This window comes from Babylonia areolata, chromosome 18 (assembly GCF_041734735.1).
Source record: "Babylonia areolata isolate BAREFJ2019XMU chromosome 18, ASM4173473v1, whole genome shotgun sequence".
Lineage (NCBI taxonomy): Eukaryota > Metazoa > Mollusca > Gastropoda > Neogastropoda > Buccinidae > Babylonia > Babylonia areolata.
The window spans coordinates 15,589,295-15,607,627 of NC_134893.1; the positions used below are offsets into that span (position 1 = coordinate 15,589,295).

General features: G+C 39.3%; 2 protein-coding genes across 3 annotated transcripts in view; one reads left to right on the forward strand and one right to left on the reverse strand.

Annotated features, from left to right (window-relative positions):
* LOC143292507 (von Willebrand factor A domain-containing protein 3A-like) overlaps positions 1-5,866 on the reverse strand; it is a 41,777-nt gene extending 35,911 nt beyond the window's left edge. For both annotated transcript variants that reach the window (XM_076602855.1, XM_076602854.1), the window contains exons 1-6: positions 5,736-5,866; positions 4,149-4,277; positions 3,484-3,586; positions 1,559-1,686; positions 979-1,068; positions 340-394 (exon numbers count right to left, since the gene is read on the reverse strand). In XM_076602855.1, the coding sequence (XP_076458970.1) occupies positions 340-394; positions 979-1,068; positions 1,559-1,686; positions 3,484-3,586; positions 4,149-4,277; positions 5,736-5,806 (576 nt within the window). In that variant the 5' untranslated portion in view covers positions 5,807-5,866. The remainder of the gene's footprint in view (positions 1-339; positions 395-978; positions 1,069-1,558; positions 1,687-3,483; positions 3,587-4,148; positions 4,278-5,735) is intronic.
* A 268-nt stretch (positions 5,867-6,134) lies between these two features.
* Positions 6,135-17,134, forward strand: LOC143291856 (2-oxoglutarate and iron-dependent oxygenase domain-containing protein 3-like). The gene is made up of 10 exons (XM_076601973.1): positions 6,135-6,335; positions 7,643-7,695; positions 8,345-8,574; positions 9,345-9,420; positions 9,983-10,025; positions 12,504-12,568; positions 13,156-13,200; positions 13,493-13,646; positions 15,253-15,379; positions 16,067-17,134. Exons 1-10 carry the CDS (start codon positions 6,312-6,314, stop codon positions 16,201-16,203), a joined length of 954 nt encoding a protein of 317 aa, XP_076458088.1. The 5' UTR covers positions 6,135-6,311; the 3' UTR covers positions 16,204-17,134.
* Positions 17,135-18,333: the final 1,199 nt, after the last annotated feature.

Here is an 18,333-nt window from a genome sequence, read left to right on the forward strand (position 1 = left end):
TGGCAGAGAACACAGGTGGAGAGGGGGCATCTGTGGTACACATAATCCTGCACTATGCACACATACATGCATGCATGCGCGCGCGCGCGCACACACACACACACACACACACACACACACACACACATTCTCACAGGCAAGCAAGTAATGCATGTACAAATGCATACTTGCATACACACATGTATGTCAGTCATCAATCTTTATTTGGATTTTTCTTGTTGACGGGACTGCATTACTTTTGTTCAGCAAAGTAGGCTACACCACATGACAGTACACACACACACACACACACACACACACACACAAACACACACACACATGCACACACATACTCCTTACCCTCTTGCTGCCTTGCAGAAGCCATTTGATTCTCTTGGTGTACATTTCAATGGCCCTGAAAAATAACAGTTAATATGAAGGTTATGTACACTGCATATATGAACTAACACACAGGCCCATGTAAATCTTCTACACTCATACTTAAAAACTTCAAATGTAGGCTACTTTGTCGATGTGACTTATATCTATAATCATACTAATCCTTTCTGTATTGTTAAGTTGTTTACAATAGACATAAAAAAGAAGAAAATACAACATCAAATAATAAAATAATTCTTTTAACCCATGAAAAATACCACAGCATGCAAAATGCAGTTCTCAGGAAGGTCTAATTCAGAAATATTGAATTTAAAGTCAAAATTCTTTACAACACAACCATCACAACAGATTAAAAAAACCAAAAACAAAACAAAAAAAAAAAACTATTAAAAAACCCACTGGATTTAAACCTGTATCAGTATGACCAAATGGGTTTCAAGACAAACAAATGCATATAAGACTGAGAAAAAAAAAGAGGGAAATCACTGGAAAAAGCACTACCCAAACAATGATTAGTATTTCCACCCAACAAACAAACCAGTAAACTCAATCATTTGAGAGAAAATGTTTGATTAAGACCTATCTTTATGGGACACTCACATGTTGATCTTGTACTCGAACTCATTGACATCGAAAGCATCAAACTGGATGTGCTGGGTTACTTTGCCTGTTTGTTGGTCAGGACTCAACCTGTCAATACATAATCAAAATCAATATATATATATATCTACACACACACACACACACACACACACACACACACACACAGATATCAACAAACAAAATGAAGCTTGTCATATACAGAAATCCACACATATACATATAACACAAGTACACACACAACCACCTCCACAACCACTAACAACACACACAGACACACACACACACACACACAGACACACACATATGCACGCATGTCCATGCACACGCGCGTGCACGCACTCACACACACACACACACACACACACATTCCATTTTCCCCCTTTCTCACTCTCCACTCTCTCTCTTCCACTCAACACAATACAACAATCTCCCACAATACCCGCGTCTTTCTCTCAATACGGGGCTGGATGTTGAAAAAAAAAAAAAAAAGTCTCTTTCTCATCTGTTACCCTCGTACATAATGAAGAAACAGACTTGAACCCTGTGCCCCATCAGACAGGCAGGAGGCAGCACTCACTTTCCAATCTTGCCCTTGTCCACCAGGTCCTGCAGGGTCAGGCGAAGGTGCTCCACGCTGTGGCTCTCCAGCCATTCCTCCGAGCTCTGGTCCTCCGCCTTCACTGATGACATGGACTGCTGCAGTCTCTGTGGGACACATAATTATGATGCAGAAGATTTATGAAGTTACATACATTCTAGCAATAGCGGAATGTGTCTAAGAGCTACAAGTCATAGTCAATGTCAAAAGATGTCTTTATTTTTGAAACCTGCTTACATGGTTTGTTTTTTTTAAAGCAATGTTTGTTGAAAAATGAAATATTTCAGATCCATTCTCCAAATTATGTTTTGTTGTTGTTGTTTTTTTTTTACCTTATTTATCTCATCAAGCACACATTGTATTTTTGTGAATATTTTTACCCATGTACACACTTATGTACATACACACAAACACTAAACATGTGCACACACACACACACACACACACACACACACAGATGCATGCACACAAACACAAAAGCATGCACAAACATGCATGCATGCACATGTACACATAACACACCACTTCCAATACGCCACAGTATCTGGACCTAAGAAAATTTATACAGCATCAAAATATACCAGAATGACACACAAACATAAACCTTGTAATATGAAAACACAGACACATGCATCCCCTTTGCCAAGAATTGCCTCCTGCTTGCTTTAATTTGTATGTAATACCATTTCTGGGCATTAGCCTTGTAGTATAATCCACAGCCTCTTCTCTTTCCTTTGTGGCATTAGGTTCTCAACTTGTTATTGACAGCCCCTTGTCACAGACATGGTCTTAGCATGTAAAACTCCATATTAACCCCTAGGCTGCCTGCATGACGAGATAACTCGTCATGGCAAGCATGTATGCTTCGCTGCCTGCATGACGAGATAACTCGTCATCGAAATATTCTGACTTTTCCCTGGTTTGCATTCACTTCATTGGCAAAAATAGTGGTAGCTTTAGCCTGGGGAATCTCTCTAGATTCTATTCATAGCTAGAAACCCCATCTACGTCATGAAGCAGTCCTTTATTTGAACGTTATGGTTGGGTCACTGTCCAAGTGTTTGCCTGACTTCTCTCCTCGCTCGCTCAACAAAATGTCGGACTGACGCCGTGCTCAAGACATGCGATCGTGACGAACTAAATCAACCAAGATTTCTTTCTTTAGCTGATGCTCAGAAGGAATTGAAGCGTAAATTCGAAGAAGATAGTGATGAACATTTATAGGACGATCTGATAGAAAATAAAGGGAGTAATCAAGAGAGTGGCCAAGATGCGACTGTCAGTGAGTGATACCGGCTGTACAGATGTTAGCAGACGACAGATGACCGAATTAGCAGCAGAGCGATATTCTTGGCACGCAGCCAACGCGGTCTGATGACAACTGAATCAAGTGACCGTGTGAGAGGGGTGAGGAGGAAGGGGGTGCAGACTGAGGGGGCGTGGCCTCACATCCATCGTATCACTTGGAGAAGTCACAATGTATTGTGTATCTATCTCTTAAAAAAATATATATATATATTGTGGTTGTTCTAGTATGATTTTGTGTTTGCAGATATCCATTTGTCCAGAAAATATGATGTTTTTGTGCAAATTACCTGACTAATGTTTGTAATGAACAAGTTGAAAATGTGACAAAAAACAAAACACTGATTTCAAAACAACAGCATGTCACTAAAAATATATAAAATGGGAAAACAGCATGTGTTTTGTATTCTTTATTCATTTACCTTTCAGAAAATATATACTTTTATGGGTCTTTCTCCAATAACAAAGAGCACAGAATTTTTTGAAAATTTATACCCGTTTTTTGTGAAAAAACCCTGGCAAATAGATTTCACTTAAATCTTATTTCCCTGGCAGCGAAAGGGTTAATGATAAATATGTAACAGAATAAATATGTTTACCTGCAGATCCAGTGTCTGGTTGACATGGGTGACAGTCAGAGGATGAGGGGGCCTGGCATTTTTCACACGCACATCCTGCCACCCTCGCTCTCTGTCAGCGTCACTGCAATACATAAATTAAGTGAATAAAATAATTGCAAGGAAAACAATAAATGTGCTATAAGGAAAGCAATACACATGCTATTCAATCAAATAACCTGCACAAATGATGTCATGTCTTGCCGTGTGAATTGGTTGCATGTACTATAAATGGATATTTAAAAAATTATACTGATAGGAAAAGAAGAGGATAGCCCCCCCCACCCCCCCCCCCACCCCCCACCCCTCCACACACACACACACACACACACACACACACACACACACCCTGCCCCTAAACATCCCCCCTAAATAAAAAAATCTCTATCATTCAGATTCTACATGACAGACAGTTGCTTGTGGGTCTTGTGGTGCAATGTAAACCTGCAAAGGTAAAATGTTTTTCAATAACAAAAGAGCTTGTTGTTTCAACAAGTATTCAAGAATGCATACAGAAAATCATTTAAATACTGTTATTTCTGCAGTTACAAACACATATGCCAAACATATCTGAAAATTGTAGCCAATATTGTATCAACTTTAATCAGGAACTAAAAATAACTGAAGTTAAAAGTATGTTAACTTACCCAAGAATTTCATCCAGATCGATGTCATCGTCCTCTTCTTCATCCTCCTCTTCCTCCTCCTCATCTCTTTCCTCCTCTTCATCTTCCCCTTTCTCTCTTTCTTGCAAGTCAGCTTTTTCTTTTTCTTCTCTGTTTGGACAAATATAATGACATATATCAATTCACTCATATTTTTAATTAATACTAATCAAATAATGCTTGCTATCTGCATTGGAAATATTAAATATATGCCATAAATGTTTACCATTTCTGTATGCAACCATGCAGGTGTGTGATTGTACTTTATAAGTGCACTTGCGCATGCGCACACGCGTGTGTGTGGTTGTGTGTGTGTGTGTGTGGATGTGGTTGTTTGGGGGAGGAGGACGGGGTGTGCACTTGCACACATGTTTGTTTGTGTGTGTGTGTGTGTGTGTGTGTGTGTGTGTGTGTGTGTGTGTGTGTGTTGTGTTGTGTTGTGTTGTGTTGTGTTGTGTTGTGTTGTGTTGTGTGTGTGTGTGTGTGAGCATGTATGTGTGTGTATTGCAAGTGCAAACATGCATTCATGTGTGTGCAGGTGTATAAATGTGTACATGCTTATTTGTATGCACATTTGTGTGCATTAATTGGTGTTGACATTTTATCATGTGTATGCTTATAGATATCATTTAATGTGCAGCCTATCTGTGCACAGTCCCGTCTCCTGCATGTTTATCTCTTGTCAGCATGGATATTTACATACACATTATGTTTAACATCACACACATGTGTATATAATTCAAAATTCAACTTTGAAGTATTCACCATATAAGAGTCCTGTTTATTCCATGTTTCCTCAAAGCTATTTCAGAAGAAATGGTGACACAATCTAGTTTTACAGTACACATTGTTTGAATTTGAATACCTCAATTAGATCACTATGATCTCTTCTATAATGCATGTTATGCAGTTTCAGGATTTTCAGTTTTTCTTCATTCTCTTTATCTTGTAGTCCCCATGCACATTTTGTAGCTCTTCTTAAGACACTTTTTCCCCTTTTTTCTTTGTTGCTGTTGTTGTCATTTTCTAGTTGTGAGCTCCAAACACAGTTAGGATATTCTAGATGAAGCCTTACAAAGGCAGTAAACAAGTCTCATGGTATAAGCATCAAGGTATACTGATATGATCTCCGAAGAAGACCCAAATTTGTATTTGCTTTTTCACTTGGATTTCTAAGTGCTTTGAAAACTTCAACTCGCTATCTATGTTGACTCCTAAATCTTTTTCTGTTTTCCTGCTAACTCTTGCATGTTTACCATGTTTCCTCATAAAATAATAATCCTGTTTATCTTGCCAATCCAGTCTTCTTGGCATCCTACGTTTGTCCGCAATGAAGCACAAACATTCGAATCCAATGTTTAAAAACGTGCACGAGTTTTATATTATTTTTTACATAAATATGCTGAATCTCCACATCATACAGTTCTGTCAGTTCAATCTTTGGAGGTTTTACCGTGCTACGGTTCTGCGAGGTCCATCGATTACCTGATATTTACTCAAATTACTGTATATTGACTGGCATTTTCCTATGTAATCACCCAAACCACAGACCAAAAAATGGACACATACCCAGAATCTTCAGCACCAAGAAACCGATCCTTCATGGATCGTCTTGATCCCAAGCCAAATATATCCTCCATGCTGTTGTCTATCGTCAAGCTTTCAGTGGTTCCGCTGTTTTACTCCATTTTGTTGATCCTGTTGCTAGTTGCTCTAGAGATGATAGTAGCTCCGCAGTCTCGATGTTAAAATAGTTAATATGGTATGTTTATTTTCAGTAATTTAGTAATTGATAAAGTCATAGCATATATATTTGAGCAACAATACCATTTAGTACTATCATCTAACATCTTATTCAGTCATTTTGAAAGTATGGTGCGGTACTAGTATTACAAGTGGCTGGTTCTGTTCGAGTCGCAGGTAACTTTTCAAACATTTGTTTTTCTCATTTCTCGACACAAGACGAAATATGTTAATTTTATTGCCAATAGAGAGTTGAATTATATAGCAAACCCTGTGATCATCGTGTGTTTTAGTTGCTTTCGTGTTTACAAATCTAAAAACTTGTTTTTTCGCCATCGTCTGCTAAAACCTTACGTCGTCTGCTTGGCGGCGAGGGGAAATCACTCACCGAAAAGCTGGAACATGGCATCGTCCAAAGCAAAACAGGTAAGACAAAGAAACAATAACAGAAGTTTTGGTTTTCAAACGATTCTGTGCCGCATGTATAAATCTTATTTTATTGTAATTATTTTTCATAATATGCGGAGGCGCTGTGTCATGCATTTGATGGGCTTTCGGGGATTTTGACCGACGCTTGCAGTCTGAACTACTATTTCAGTAATAGTTCTTTAGGAACACGAACAGACCTCGGGAGAGGCCTAAACCGTCGTCTAGTCAAGTCAAGTCAAGTGTGAACCCACGTGTCGCACTTCCATTGGCCATGTGTGGTGGTGTGTCCATCGAGATCGATGATGACCATCGTTGTCATCCAGATGGGGGATGGGGGGAGGGTGGTGGTGGGGTGGGGGGAAGGATGCTCATGAGTCTATCTGTGAGTGCGCAGATGGCTGAATAGTCCAATCTGCGCACGAAATGTTCGCTGACAGTTGGGGCAGACAAAGACAGGCATATCACTGTCAGGGAGCTTGTTTGCCCGTGACTTTCTGGCCTGCCTCTTCTGAACAGCTGCAGCAGTCCTGTTGGCCTCGCACAACTTGGCGCCTTTGTGCACAGCAGCGCGCCATTTGTTACGGTCCACTGCAGACTTCCATTGGCCATGTGTAACTTGATGTTGAAAACACAAGAATGACAGTAATATGTCACACGAAAATGATTACCATAAACAACAGTGAAACGACGAATTTCTTAACATCAATTTTTAGATTTTTTCAGTTATAACTTTATGGGTGTAATTGGGGAGGTCAGATTACTTCATTGTGCTGTGAAATTTTATAAATTATCTTTAAAATAGAATCATCATGATAATGCACTCATATACAAAACGCATTTGTATATATACTGAGGGGCAGGGGGTGCCCACAAACCTGCTAATTCAGCAGGTACATCAATTTACAGGCATGCACGTGTGCACACACACTGTGACACACACACACACACACACACACACACACACTCTGTCTCTGTCTCTGTCTCTGTCTGTCAGTCTGTCTCTGTCTCTGTCTAAGTCCCTGTCACACACACACACACACACTGACTCAATCAGTCACAGTCACTGAGAAGAAAGCTAAGTGATGAACATAACACTAACATTATATTTCATCAAAGGAATCAAAAGAAATAGATGAACAAATAAAGGTATTAAAAATGAGTATAATAGACAAATAAATTGATATGAAAGGAACGAAAGCAAACAGTTGATAATTGGTGGATGGCTGGAGATAATGAAAATAGATCAATGTATGTGTGTATACATGTATGTGTGTGTGTGTGTGTGTGTGTGTTTACTTCACCAGGCCAAAGCAGAGACAACTACAAAAGAAAAAGGGAAACAGGCTGATAATAAAAGGTAAAGTAAATATCTCCTGGTGTTTTTTTTGGGTTTTTTTTTTTTGTTTGATTGTTTTTGTTGTTTATTTTTTGTTTTCTTACAGACTTTTTTTTCAAGCAGAAACTCAGACCATTAATACCATTTTTTATTCTGAACTAGAACTGAATGTACAAATCTGAATAATCCACCAAAGAAAATTTTTATAACCAAATCTACATGATATAATCAAGATTTTAATTCTTATTCTTTTGTATAAACTTGTTTAGAATGTCAGAACTCATAGAACTTTATTATCTTCTTCCTTTTCTATATAATAACATTTTTTAAAGAAAATACCCATAGTAATCTTTTATCCAAGAAGTCTAGAAAAGATTAGTGTGGTGAACAAAGAAAAAGAAAGTTTTGTTGATGTGAAAAAGGAGGAATTTTGTTTAATGTCCCGTCACACATATCAGTGATTGAAGACATTTTGTTAAAGTATTTATGAATACATTTGAGTATTATCGGTTAGAAGGGGTGGGAGATGTGAATGAATGGAGGGTTGAGGGAAACTGGGCAAATGAGGGTGAAATGTGGGTGAAATTTGAAAAAAAAGAAAAAATGTAAAGATATTCTTGCGATTCCTGTTTCAACTTCTTTTTTTTTTTTTTTTTTTTTAATCTGTCAGAGTGAAAAATGGGGACAAGACATCATCAATGGGTAATAAATCACTGATGGGCAAAACCAGCCTGGCAGTGAGCACTATGATTGTCATGCTGTCTTTCTACGTGTTCCGTTCCCCACTGACATCCCTGTTTACTGACACAGAGGTGACGTTGGCCAGTGCACAGGTAACACATGATAAACTGAGGTTTTCTGTGCCTTGTTCAGCTGATTACAAGGATGAACAGTTTACAGGTAAGGTGTGTGTGTGTGTGTGGATTTGTGTGTGTCTTTTGTGTCTGTGCATATATGTGTGTTTAAGGTGTGAGAGATACACAGAGAGAGAGAGAGAAAGAGAGGGAGTGAGTGTGTGTGTGTGTGTGTATGTTTGTGAATGTATGTATGTGTGTGTGTGTGTGTGTGTGTGTGTAAGCTTGTGCAAGTGAGTTTTCTTCTTGTCACTCATTCATTGTTTGTTTACTAAAACAAAATACAATAAACCAATGTGAAGAAATATGCACACTTGCAGTGTTGCACACTGTCAATAATTATTATGTATGAAAGTCAAATATATGCGCGTACTGTGTGCATGCTCATGTGGTTGAGCTTTTGACTCACCTGTGTGTGTTCTCACGTTTACACATTGTCAGTCATCTGTTGTTGTTTTTAAACTTTGGTGGACAGGGGAAAATTATATAGGAAATGATTATACTCTGTTGACATGCATGTTAAAATGTTGAAAAAGTTAAATTCAGTTGTTTGGTGTGTTTTTTCTGTCAGCAGTTATTAACATCTCGTTCTTCAGATGGACACCCCAGTTTAATTATCAATATGAATCTACTATTTTTGTTGATTTAGAAAAAGGTTTAATCTTCAACTTTGTAGCTTAATGAAATTACTTTTAAAGGCATTCAGTTTTTTGTCATCTATTTTCAGTGAGCAGGAAAGGAGTTCAATTTTGCAACATCTTCTTTCTGTCAACAGTATGATGTTGTCTTTGTACACAGTTAAATTTCTTTTTTTAGAATGCAAGCCCAAACAATGTGGCAGAGCAGTGACAGACAGCCTGGTATCTCAAGAAGATGCTGAATACTTACTTCGGTATGTCACACCATCAGCCGCAGGGATATGTTTTGCTTACTGGGTGCAGTATACTGTTTGTGATCAATTTTGGTATACTGTAGACTGGCACTGGAGAGCTCAGCACAGAGCAGTTGGCTAGCTGGGTGAATTTGGTATCTGTGTGTGTTTGTGAGCACACTTTTGTGTCTGTGTGTTTGTCTGTCTGTCTGTGTGCCATTTCTGTGTCTGTATGTGTTCCTGTGGGGTGTGTGAGCATGTGGGTAAGTGTACATTTGTCTAAATGGGTGTGTGTGCACACATTTGTGTGTGTGTGTGTCTGTCTGTCTCTGTGTCTGTGTCTGTGCACATTGTGTGTCTGTGTGTGTGTGCCTGTGGGTGTGGGTGTGTCCATTTATGTATTTGTGTATGTGCATGTGGGTGTGCATACACACATTTGTATATCTGTATGTGTGTATGTGCACATTAGTGTGTATGTATGTGTGGATGTGTGCACACATTTGTATGTCTGATGCTGTAGTGTGTTGATCAGGAAGTGGTCGTTTCCATATCAACAGACTTGTGTGATGCTGTCTGCTTCCAGGGTGGCAAAAAGAGGTTTGTCTCTCGGTGGATCCAGAGGAGGGGTGAGTATCTTTCAAAAATCAGACCAGGTTAAATGAATACAGAGGAAAAGTCTTTTTCACTAAAATGATTTCTTTACAGTTGTTCTGTTACCATGCTCACTCAGGGTTCTTCTGGTCAAGTGGGTTTGATTTTACAGATGCAGGATACTGCAGAATCACCATTTTGGAGCACTTGATTGGAAGATGTATCTGCTTGAATTGTGTTAAAGATCAGAAAACATGATTTCCAATACATCTCTGTTTTTCTCTGTGTGTGTGTGTGTGTTTTGTTTTCTTTTCTTTTCTTTTCTTTTTTAGGAAAATGAGTGTTTTTTTGGTTTTTTGTTTGTTTTTTTAAAAATTTTAAAAGAAAATGAGTGAGATGAAGAGAGGAGAAATATTGAATAAGGAATAAGTGTGGTTGCCCCTTAAAAATCAAAACTAAGTGCATAATTCATAACGGGTTTGAAATGTATGCCATTGTCTTTGTCACGGCTCGTGGCATTCATTTGTGCGTGTGTTTGTCTCCCTTCCCCTCCTCTCCCCTCCTCTCCCCTTCCCCTCTCCATTTCTCCCTCCTTCTCTCTCCCCCATTTTGCTCTATTGTTCTCTTGTGTGCTCAGTTCTGTTCCGAACTGAAGCACGTGAATCTGTTGTGATGTGTGTCTGACATGTCCTTAGTCCTTCTCGCTCTGAACTCTTGAGATGAGTTTGGAGTTAACGTCGTTTTGAAGGAAGGGTTTTGCTTTGCCTTTTGTGCCGAGCTTTGGAAAGAGAAGGGTCGCCGAGCCAGCATGCGAGCTGTTGGGTGCCCTCTTGGACAGTCGTGGGGTTCGATTCTTGTGTGACCCCCTTCTGCCTCTGTGTGGGTCTGTGTTCTGTGTTCTCTCCTGGACCAGTGGTATGCTTGATTCCTGGTGACAGGTGAGGGGGGAGTTGTATAGTTTGTCCTCGTGGTGTTAGTGTTGTAACTTGTGACATTTGTTGGCATTTTGGGATTGTTTTAATGGAAATCTTTTAAATTCAATAGTCTTTTATTTCTAGATATTTTGGGGGGAATTAATAAAAGGTTGTGTTAAGTGTGTTATTTTGACATGTATTCAGCTCGAGTTATTGTCTCAAACTTATTTTCTTTACAATGAAAACTGTGTAGATTTTCCAAAACATTTTTGTATCGTGACACGGAGATTTAATATTGCCTATTTGGGTTTTGTTTCTGGAGAAACCAGTAAGATAAATATTGACTGTCATTTAGGGTTACTTGTAATGACTTTTTCAGTTTATGTGTGGCGTAACTCTTTATTGGAGAAACCATAACAGTTCATGTATATTTGGCATTGGTAGTTTTTTTGGTGTGGAAGCGACTGCATCAATATCCACTTACTCGCCTACTTAGCGTAATGTGTATTGCTTAAGGAAAGGGAGGGGGAGGGGTACTCTCTCATAACGTGTTAGAGCATAGTCTACAGAGATATGGGAGTCTTGTTACAGATTTGTTCCCTGTGACTTATTCCTGTGGGTTCCCCCTGACTGCCACCCCGACGGGACTCCAGGATTCGCCTTTTCAGTGGTCATCATTCCACTTCATCCCTGTCTGTTCCAAACTCCCTCACACCCACCTCTTTCCCCGACCCCCATATTTTCCATCGTCCTCACCCACAGTCCCTCATCCCGTTCCACCCTCTCCGATTCTGCAGGCATACAACTAAAGCCAGTTCAGTGATGCTGGCCTTCAACGGGGGAGTTTGAGTTTGGTTTAAGTGAACTGACATTTTTTTCACGCAGATCTGTGCTGCCGTTACTAGGGCCTACTCTGTCGTGGTCATGCTGCTATGGTGTAACTAAAGGAGAGTGTTGCTATAGTTAATTGTTTAAATTTGTGTGTCTGGACCAGGGTATTCCAAGTCCAACAATAGTAAAGAATTGAGCTGAATTATCTATGTCTCTGTGTTTTGTGTTGTCGGGGTGTTAGTTAGTCTGGGAAGTTGCGGGGGGTTCATGGGCAACCCCTTATGGGTTGTGACAGTCTGTCAAAGAGTAGCCATAGGTATTGTCCATTTTTCGTTCATAATTCAGAGTTCAGTCTTTTTTTATGCTAATTTCATTCTTTCTTGATCCATTTATAAGACTAGAAGCCCATTTAACTGTTTGCTAAATAATCAAATGCTGGTTATTTGTTAGAGAAAATAATTGTATACATTGAATAAGTAGAATATGGGAGTAAGCCCAAAACATGTGTGCATGAATGGAGACGGAAAGATGGAAAGAATGTTAAATACCTAGTAAAAGTGTAAGTGGAATTAGAAAGTATGTAAAGAAGCTAGTTGCTGGGTAAGTGGAAACAGAAAAAAATATGAAGTAGATGGTGAAAAGTATAATTGTTGACAGAATGGTTACTGACAGAAGTCATTTCAAATACTTTATCATTTTGCTAGGCGTTCACTATTGGTTGGTTTTTGTATTTTGGGGGTTTGTGTTTTGTTTTGTTTTTTGCTCCAGGCTTCCATTTTGGACCTACATTCCGGTGCCTTGTCCATGGGAGACAGTTTTGTCAACATTTATAAGTAATCTCCCTTTCATTTTGTCTTCTCTGTCAATTGCTGAGTTTGTGTATGTATGTGTGTGTTGAGTGTGTGTGTGTGTGGAGGGGGGGGATGCGGGGTGGGGGGTGGGGGGGGATATCTTGCCTTTTTTTTCAGACCCAAGGTGTCTGGCTTCCCACAATGGCTTGGTGGCCATGACATCAGCTGCTGTGGAACAATATCTTTTGTACAAAAAGGGGATGGGGGTGGGGATGGGGGGTGGGATAGTGTTGTTTGACTCACATGAAAAATAACAGTTAATCTACTGCATGCTTGATTCCAATAAATCTCATCAGCTCTCTGCTTTATTTCAGAGTCTTTCTTCATCTATCTATTTATCTGTCTATCTATCTTTTTTTCTTTTCTTTTTTTCTTTTTTTTTTTTAAGATAGTATGGGGAAATACTGGATCAAACTGTGCAGGAAATTTATGTGTTTCTTTCATGATTATTCTACTTCGTGTCAATTTGTGAGGGGGGTGGGGTGTGTGTGTGTGTGAGGGGGGGGGTTATTGCTTGCACACTATAATATATTCAGATTATAACGGGATGTGTTAATGTTTGTTTTCAGAATTGCTGAGTCCCCATTTTCTGAAGAGGATTTCAAGGTATATAGGTGAGTACACACGGAGCATTTCACTAGATATCATTGTGCCTAGATGTTGCTACATTTGTTGGGGGATGTTTTCTTGTACTTTGTGGTGTTGTTCATGTTGTTTTATTTCTTTGTCTGTCCTTAATTCAGTTTGTCATATGTACATATACACTCAATACACACACATTCATTGAACTGACCCAGATAAGACATACTCTGAATCAACCAAAATAACTGGCCGTATCAATCAAAAGAAAATTTTTTTTTAATACCACACCATCTTCCAAAACTTACCATGCTGGCCATCTTTCAGGAAAGTGAAGGACCACATCCACAGAGCCATAGCGGAGGAGTTTGAGATACCTGTGGGCAAGCTGTTCCTGACCAAACCTACCTTCTTCTCACGCATGGACACCACCCCTCCCCACACCATCCATGATGAGTACTGGCACAAGCATGTCGATAAGGTAAGACGATGGAGATGAGAAACAGGAAAAGGCACTCACGCCATAGCTGGACTCCATGATTTGATATGGCGTGTATGGATTTGTCAGAACGCAGTGACGCCTCCTTGAGAAACTGAAAACTGAAACCGAAAATCTAATTCTGAATGAGTGTGTTGCTGAAGCCAAGATTGACTGTAAATGCATTTGGCACACCGGAAGAGAACCCATGGCAACAAGAGTGTTGTCCTCTGACAAAATTCTAGAGAAGAAATCCACTGTGATAGGTACACAAATATAAATGCATGCACTCAAAACCTTACTGGGCACGTTGGGTTATGCTGCTGGTCAGGCATCTGCCTAACAGATGGTGGTGTAGCGTATATGGATTTGTCCGAATGCAGTGACTTCTCCTTGAGAAACTGAAACTGAAAATATAATTCTGAATGGCTGCCGTCAAAAGAGGGCGCTAGCCAGGGGGACAAAGGGGACGTTACCTACTTCCGGGAGGTTATCGGCCGTAGTTCTCTCATCTTCTCCGCATAGGCGGATAGTAGTTTGCACAGGACACGAATGTCAGACCCCTGCCGCAGTCTGCACTAGTTGGGTCACGGTAAGTATGTTATTTAAACGTAATTTTAGATAGAAAATTTCCTTTCTGAATATGTTGTTGAAGCCAAGATTGACCGTAACTGCAATGCGGGGTGGGAGGAAGGGTTGCACACAGGAGTAGGACTAGTGGTGTTGGCTCTGGGCCATCCGCCTGAAACCAGCTGACTTCACAAAGAGATTGATCCACTTCATTGGTGTTGTTGTTTCTGTATTGTTCAGTACTAGATTGTGGCACCACAAAACATCTGCTGTTGTTATCCACTGATCATTTGACGATGTTTTGTGTGATGCAGGTTTAACAATAAGTCCTCCTTGTCCAGTTTAAAACGTGAAAACTGTCTTTAGTCACTGCTGCTGCAATGTTAACAAATGAATCTTTAACATCATACTTTAAAAACAACATTTTAAAGAGAGAGGCATCTGCAGAAATTCAGTATAAAACGTCAGTTATTTTATGAAAAGAAAAGGATCTTCAGCACTAATATTCTGCTATTAATTAAAGTTCACATACACACCCACACCCACACCCACACACACACACACACACACATTCTCATCTGTTCATGCATAATGCACGCAGGATTGTCCAGCACAATTTGATTAGCATATATAATTACCATAGATATTACTGACCACTTGTCTTAAGTTACAATTATGATCTGTGTGTTTCTGTATCTGTGTATGTGTGTGTTTGTGTAGTGTGTGTGTGTGTGTGTGTACACGTGTGTGACGGGATGACTGTATTTGTGTATGTTTGTGTGCTTGTATTAACGTGTGCATGTACATGTGAGCACAAGAATGCCAAAATAGGTGATAGGATGCAACAGAGGTAATACGTATTTTCCACACATTTGTCCACGTGCAGGGTCATTTGGTTGACAAGATTCAGTTTTATAAACAGGTTTTAGATTTCACATTATGTGTGGGGTTGGTTGGTTTTTTTTGTGTGTGTGTGGTGTTTGGGGTTTCTTTTGTGTTGTTTTTTCAACACTCCTTTGTTTCAAGTGCATTTTTGCAGGAAACGTACGGGTCTTTTCACTACACATCTTTGTTGTACCTGACCACCTACGCTCAAGATTTTCAAGGGGGACGCTTTGTATTCATGGACGAGGATGGCAAGAATAGAACTGTGGAGCCCAGGCTAGGTGATCACCTTTGCTTCACTTTGGGTTTTTTGTGGCTTTTGGGGGTTTCTTTTTGTTTTGTTTTTTTGTTTTTTGCTTTTCCGGACTGTGATTTTACTCCTTTCTGTTCTGTCAAACACGCTGAAAATCACATATTACGGTTACGACTATTGTGTTTTGTGCAAAGATGTGTTAAAGGCCTTTTAGAATGAGCCATATCACGCCTTGTGTAGCATGATGCAGTTTGATAAGTGCATATATGTATCCATGCATTTGCAGGCATTAAACATGTGTGAGATATGTGTGCAGCACTCATTCACAAACAACACACACACACACGCATGCACGCACACATGCACATACAGCACACATGCACTCACATGTACACACGCACACACACACACACACACAATCACATACACTCACACACACACACACACACACACACACACACACACACACACACACACACACACACACACACACCTCTTTATTTGAGAGAATATATCTGCAATGCAAGAGTCATTGTATGACTGACTTTGTTGTGCTGTTATCAGGCAATCAACATTTGCTTAGAGGGAGAGAGATATGGGGGAGAGCGAGGGAGTTTTGTTTGGGGGCATGGGTGTATTTGTTTCTTTGTGCTACTCTAAGAAACTAGAACACAAAAAAGACAGTTAATGTGTGCGTTAACATTTTGGCTTGCAGGCCGTGTGTCGTTCTTCACGTCAGGATCAGAAAATCCCCATTTTGTCGAGCGTCTGACCGAGGGCGTGCGATATGCCATCACCGTGTCCTTCACCTGTGACCCCAAGCAAGCCATCGCTGACCCTACATTGAAATAATTCTTCTTTTGGTTTGGGGCTTCTTTTTTTTTCTTTTTTTTTTTCTTTTTTGTTCTTGTTTTTTGCATGTTTGATGTGGTGGTGTATGAGTGCATGTGCTTTGGTGGTTAGTAATTGATTTTTAGTTGTTGTTTTTTAATTGGCTGGTGCTATTTTTGTCTTTTAACTTGCTGCAGAGTAATTGTGAGCGCTTGGTTGTGGTACTGAATTTTTTTTTTTAATTCCAAACACTGACATGAATGTATCTCTCTCTCTTACTGACTTTCTTTTTTTTTGTGCATGTGTGTGTGTGTGTGTGTGTGTGTGTGTGTGTGTGTGCGTGAGAGAGAGAGAGAGAGATTTGGATTCGGATGGTTTATTCAAAAAAGGCCTTAGCTCCTTATGAAGGGGTGGTGTGTAAACTTATTTTGAAAACATTATGACACACAGTATATGATACAATAAAACAAAACAATACCTAGATTGATAATCAGGAACAACTAAATGACCGGATTTTCAATGCTTTGTATAGATAAGTTGCAAACTGTTTGACTTCTTCTTCACGACGTGACGTCATAAGCAAAACTAGTTTAAAACATAGAAGGCTGAGAGTAATATTTCTGGGGTATGAAGTTATACCTTAGTTCACATAACTTTGGACAACAAAACATGAAATGTAATTCGTTTTCTTCTGCATTTGTGCACAATGGACAAATAAGATCATGATCACTATGCTGTGTGTATGGAAAATGATGAATTGCATTATCTGAAAGCCCAAACCTAAATCTTGTCATGACATATTTTGAATGTTTTGCCAAATTCATGGATAAATACGCTGGGACACAATGTAAAGAGTTGATCTGATAATACACATGAAATCTATCACTTTCTTGCACATGAGCATTCCATTCTTGCCATCTGCAATCAATTAATCTGGTGAGAGAGAGAGAGAGAGAGAACTGAGTGGTTTTTGTTTTTTGTTTTTTTTTTTTTTGTGGATGTGTGTGCTTGTTATTTTGTTGTTTTTTTCCAGTCATCTTTGAAATAAGAAAATTACCTCATATCCATAAGATGTAATTTATTCATCCATGAATGTTGCTGAAGAAAATATTTCTTACATTCTAGGACTTAGCTGATTCATTTTTTTTTATCATCAAATGGGCCATTATATCATGAGATCATGTCATAATCACCTGTTTCATACATATTGTGCACATTGTGTCACGCGCCCAAGAAAAATGTAGGGGGGGTTGTCTGTTTGTAAGTGTTTTATCTATTATTTGTTCACTTATACATGATTCAGTCAGTCAGTCATCTACATTTTAAAAATATCGTTTTGTTTTGAAACCTCCTTGGCTGATAGTAAAATTAAAATGTTATAATCATATCACCCGGAAGAAAACAAATGGCACTACAGCAACACACAAAATAACCAATGAATTAACCAAAAGAAGATGATTATAGCGCAGCATTACATAGGGTAACCTACAAATTTAACAAAACATAAACATAACACTGCTGTACTTTGGTAGCCAACTAATTTTTAAAAAATTCCATGGCCCACATAGCAGTTTGTCGGTTTGCCTACATATCACCAGAAGATGATCATGACGAGCAGCGGTTTACAGAGTAAACTACAAACTAAGCCAGTTACAGCATTGACAGTGTAGCATTTCACAGGGTAACCCAAAAATCAACCAGAAAAAAAATGAATGACAGCACAGCTATGTAGTAATAATAATAATAATGGTATTTATATAGCGCTCGATCTTGTGCAGAGACAAATCTAAGCTCTTTCACACCAGTCGTTCACACACATGAATAACTCTAAAACTGAAGACAAGGAAGAGGTTGGGAAAGGAGGCTATCTTGTGAAGAGGTGGGTTTTGGCCAGACTTGAAAGAGCTGAGTGTGGAGACCTGACGAAGCGAAAGAGGAAGTTCATTCCAAATAAAAGGTCCAGACACAAACATACTGTCCATGCAAAAATTTATCAGTCAGACATGTCAGTCATGCTACTGTCAACTGCGGCGCATCAGTGCCGTCCGGAAATATCTGTCCACTGACGCAACACCTAGACTTGTCGTTTCTCTCATTCTCTCTCGCCTTGACTGCTGTAACTCTCTATTGTCTGGTTTGCATGCTTCATCC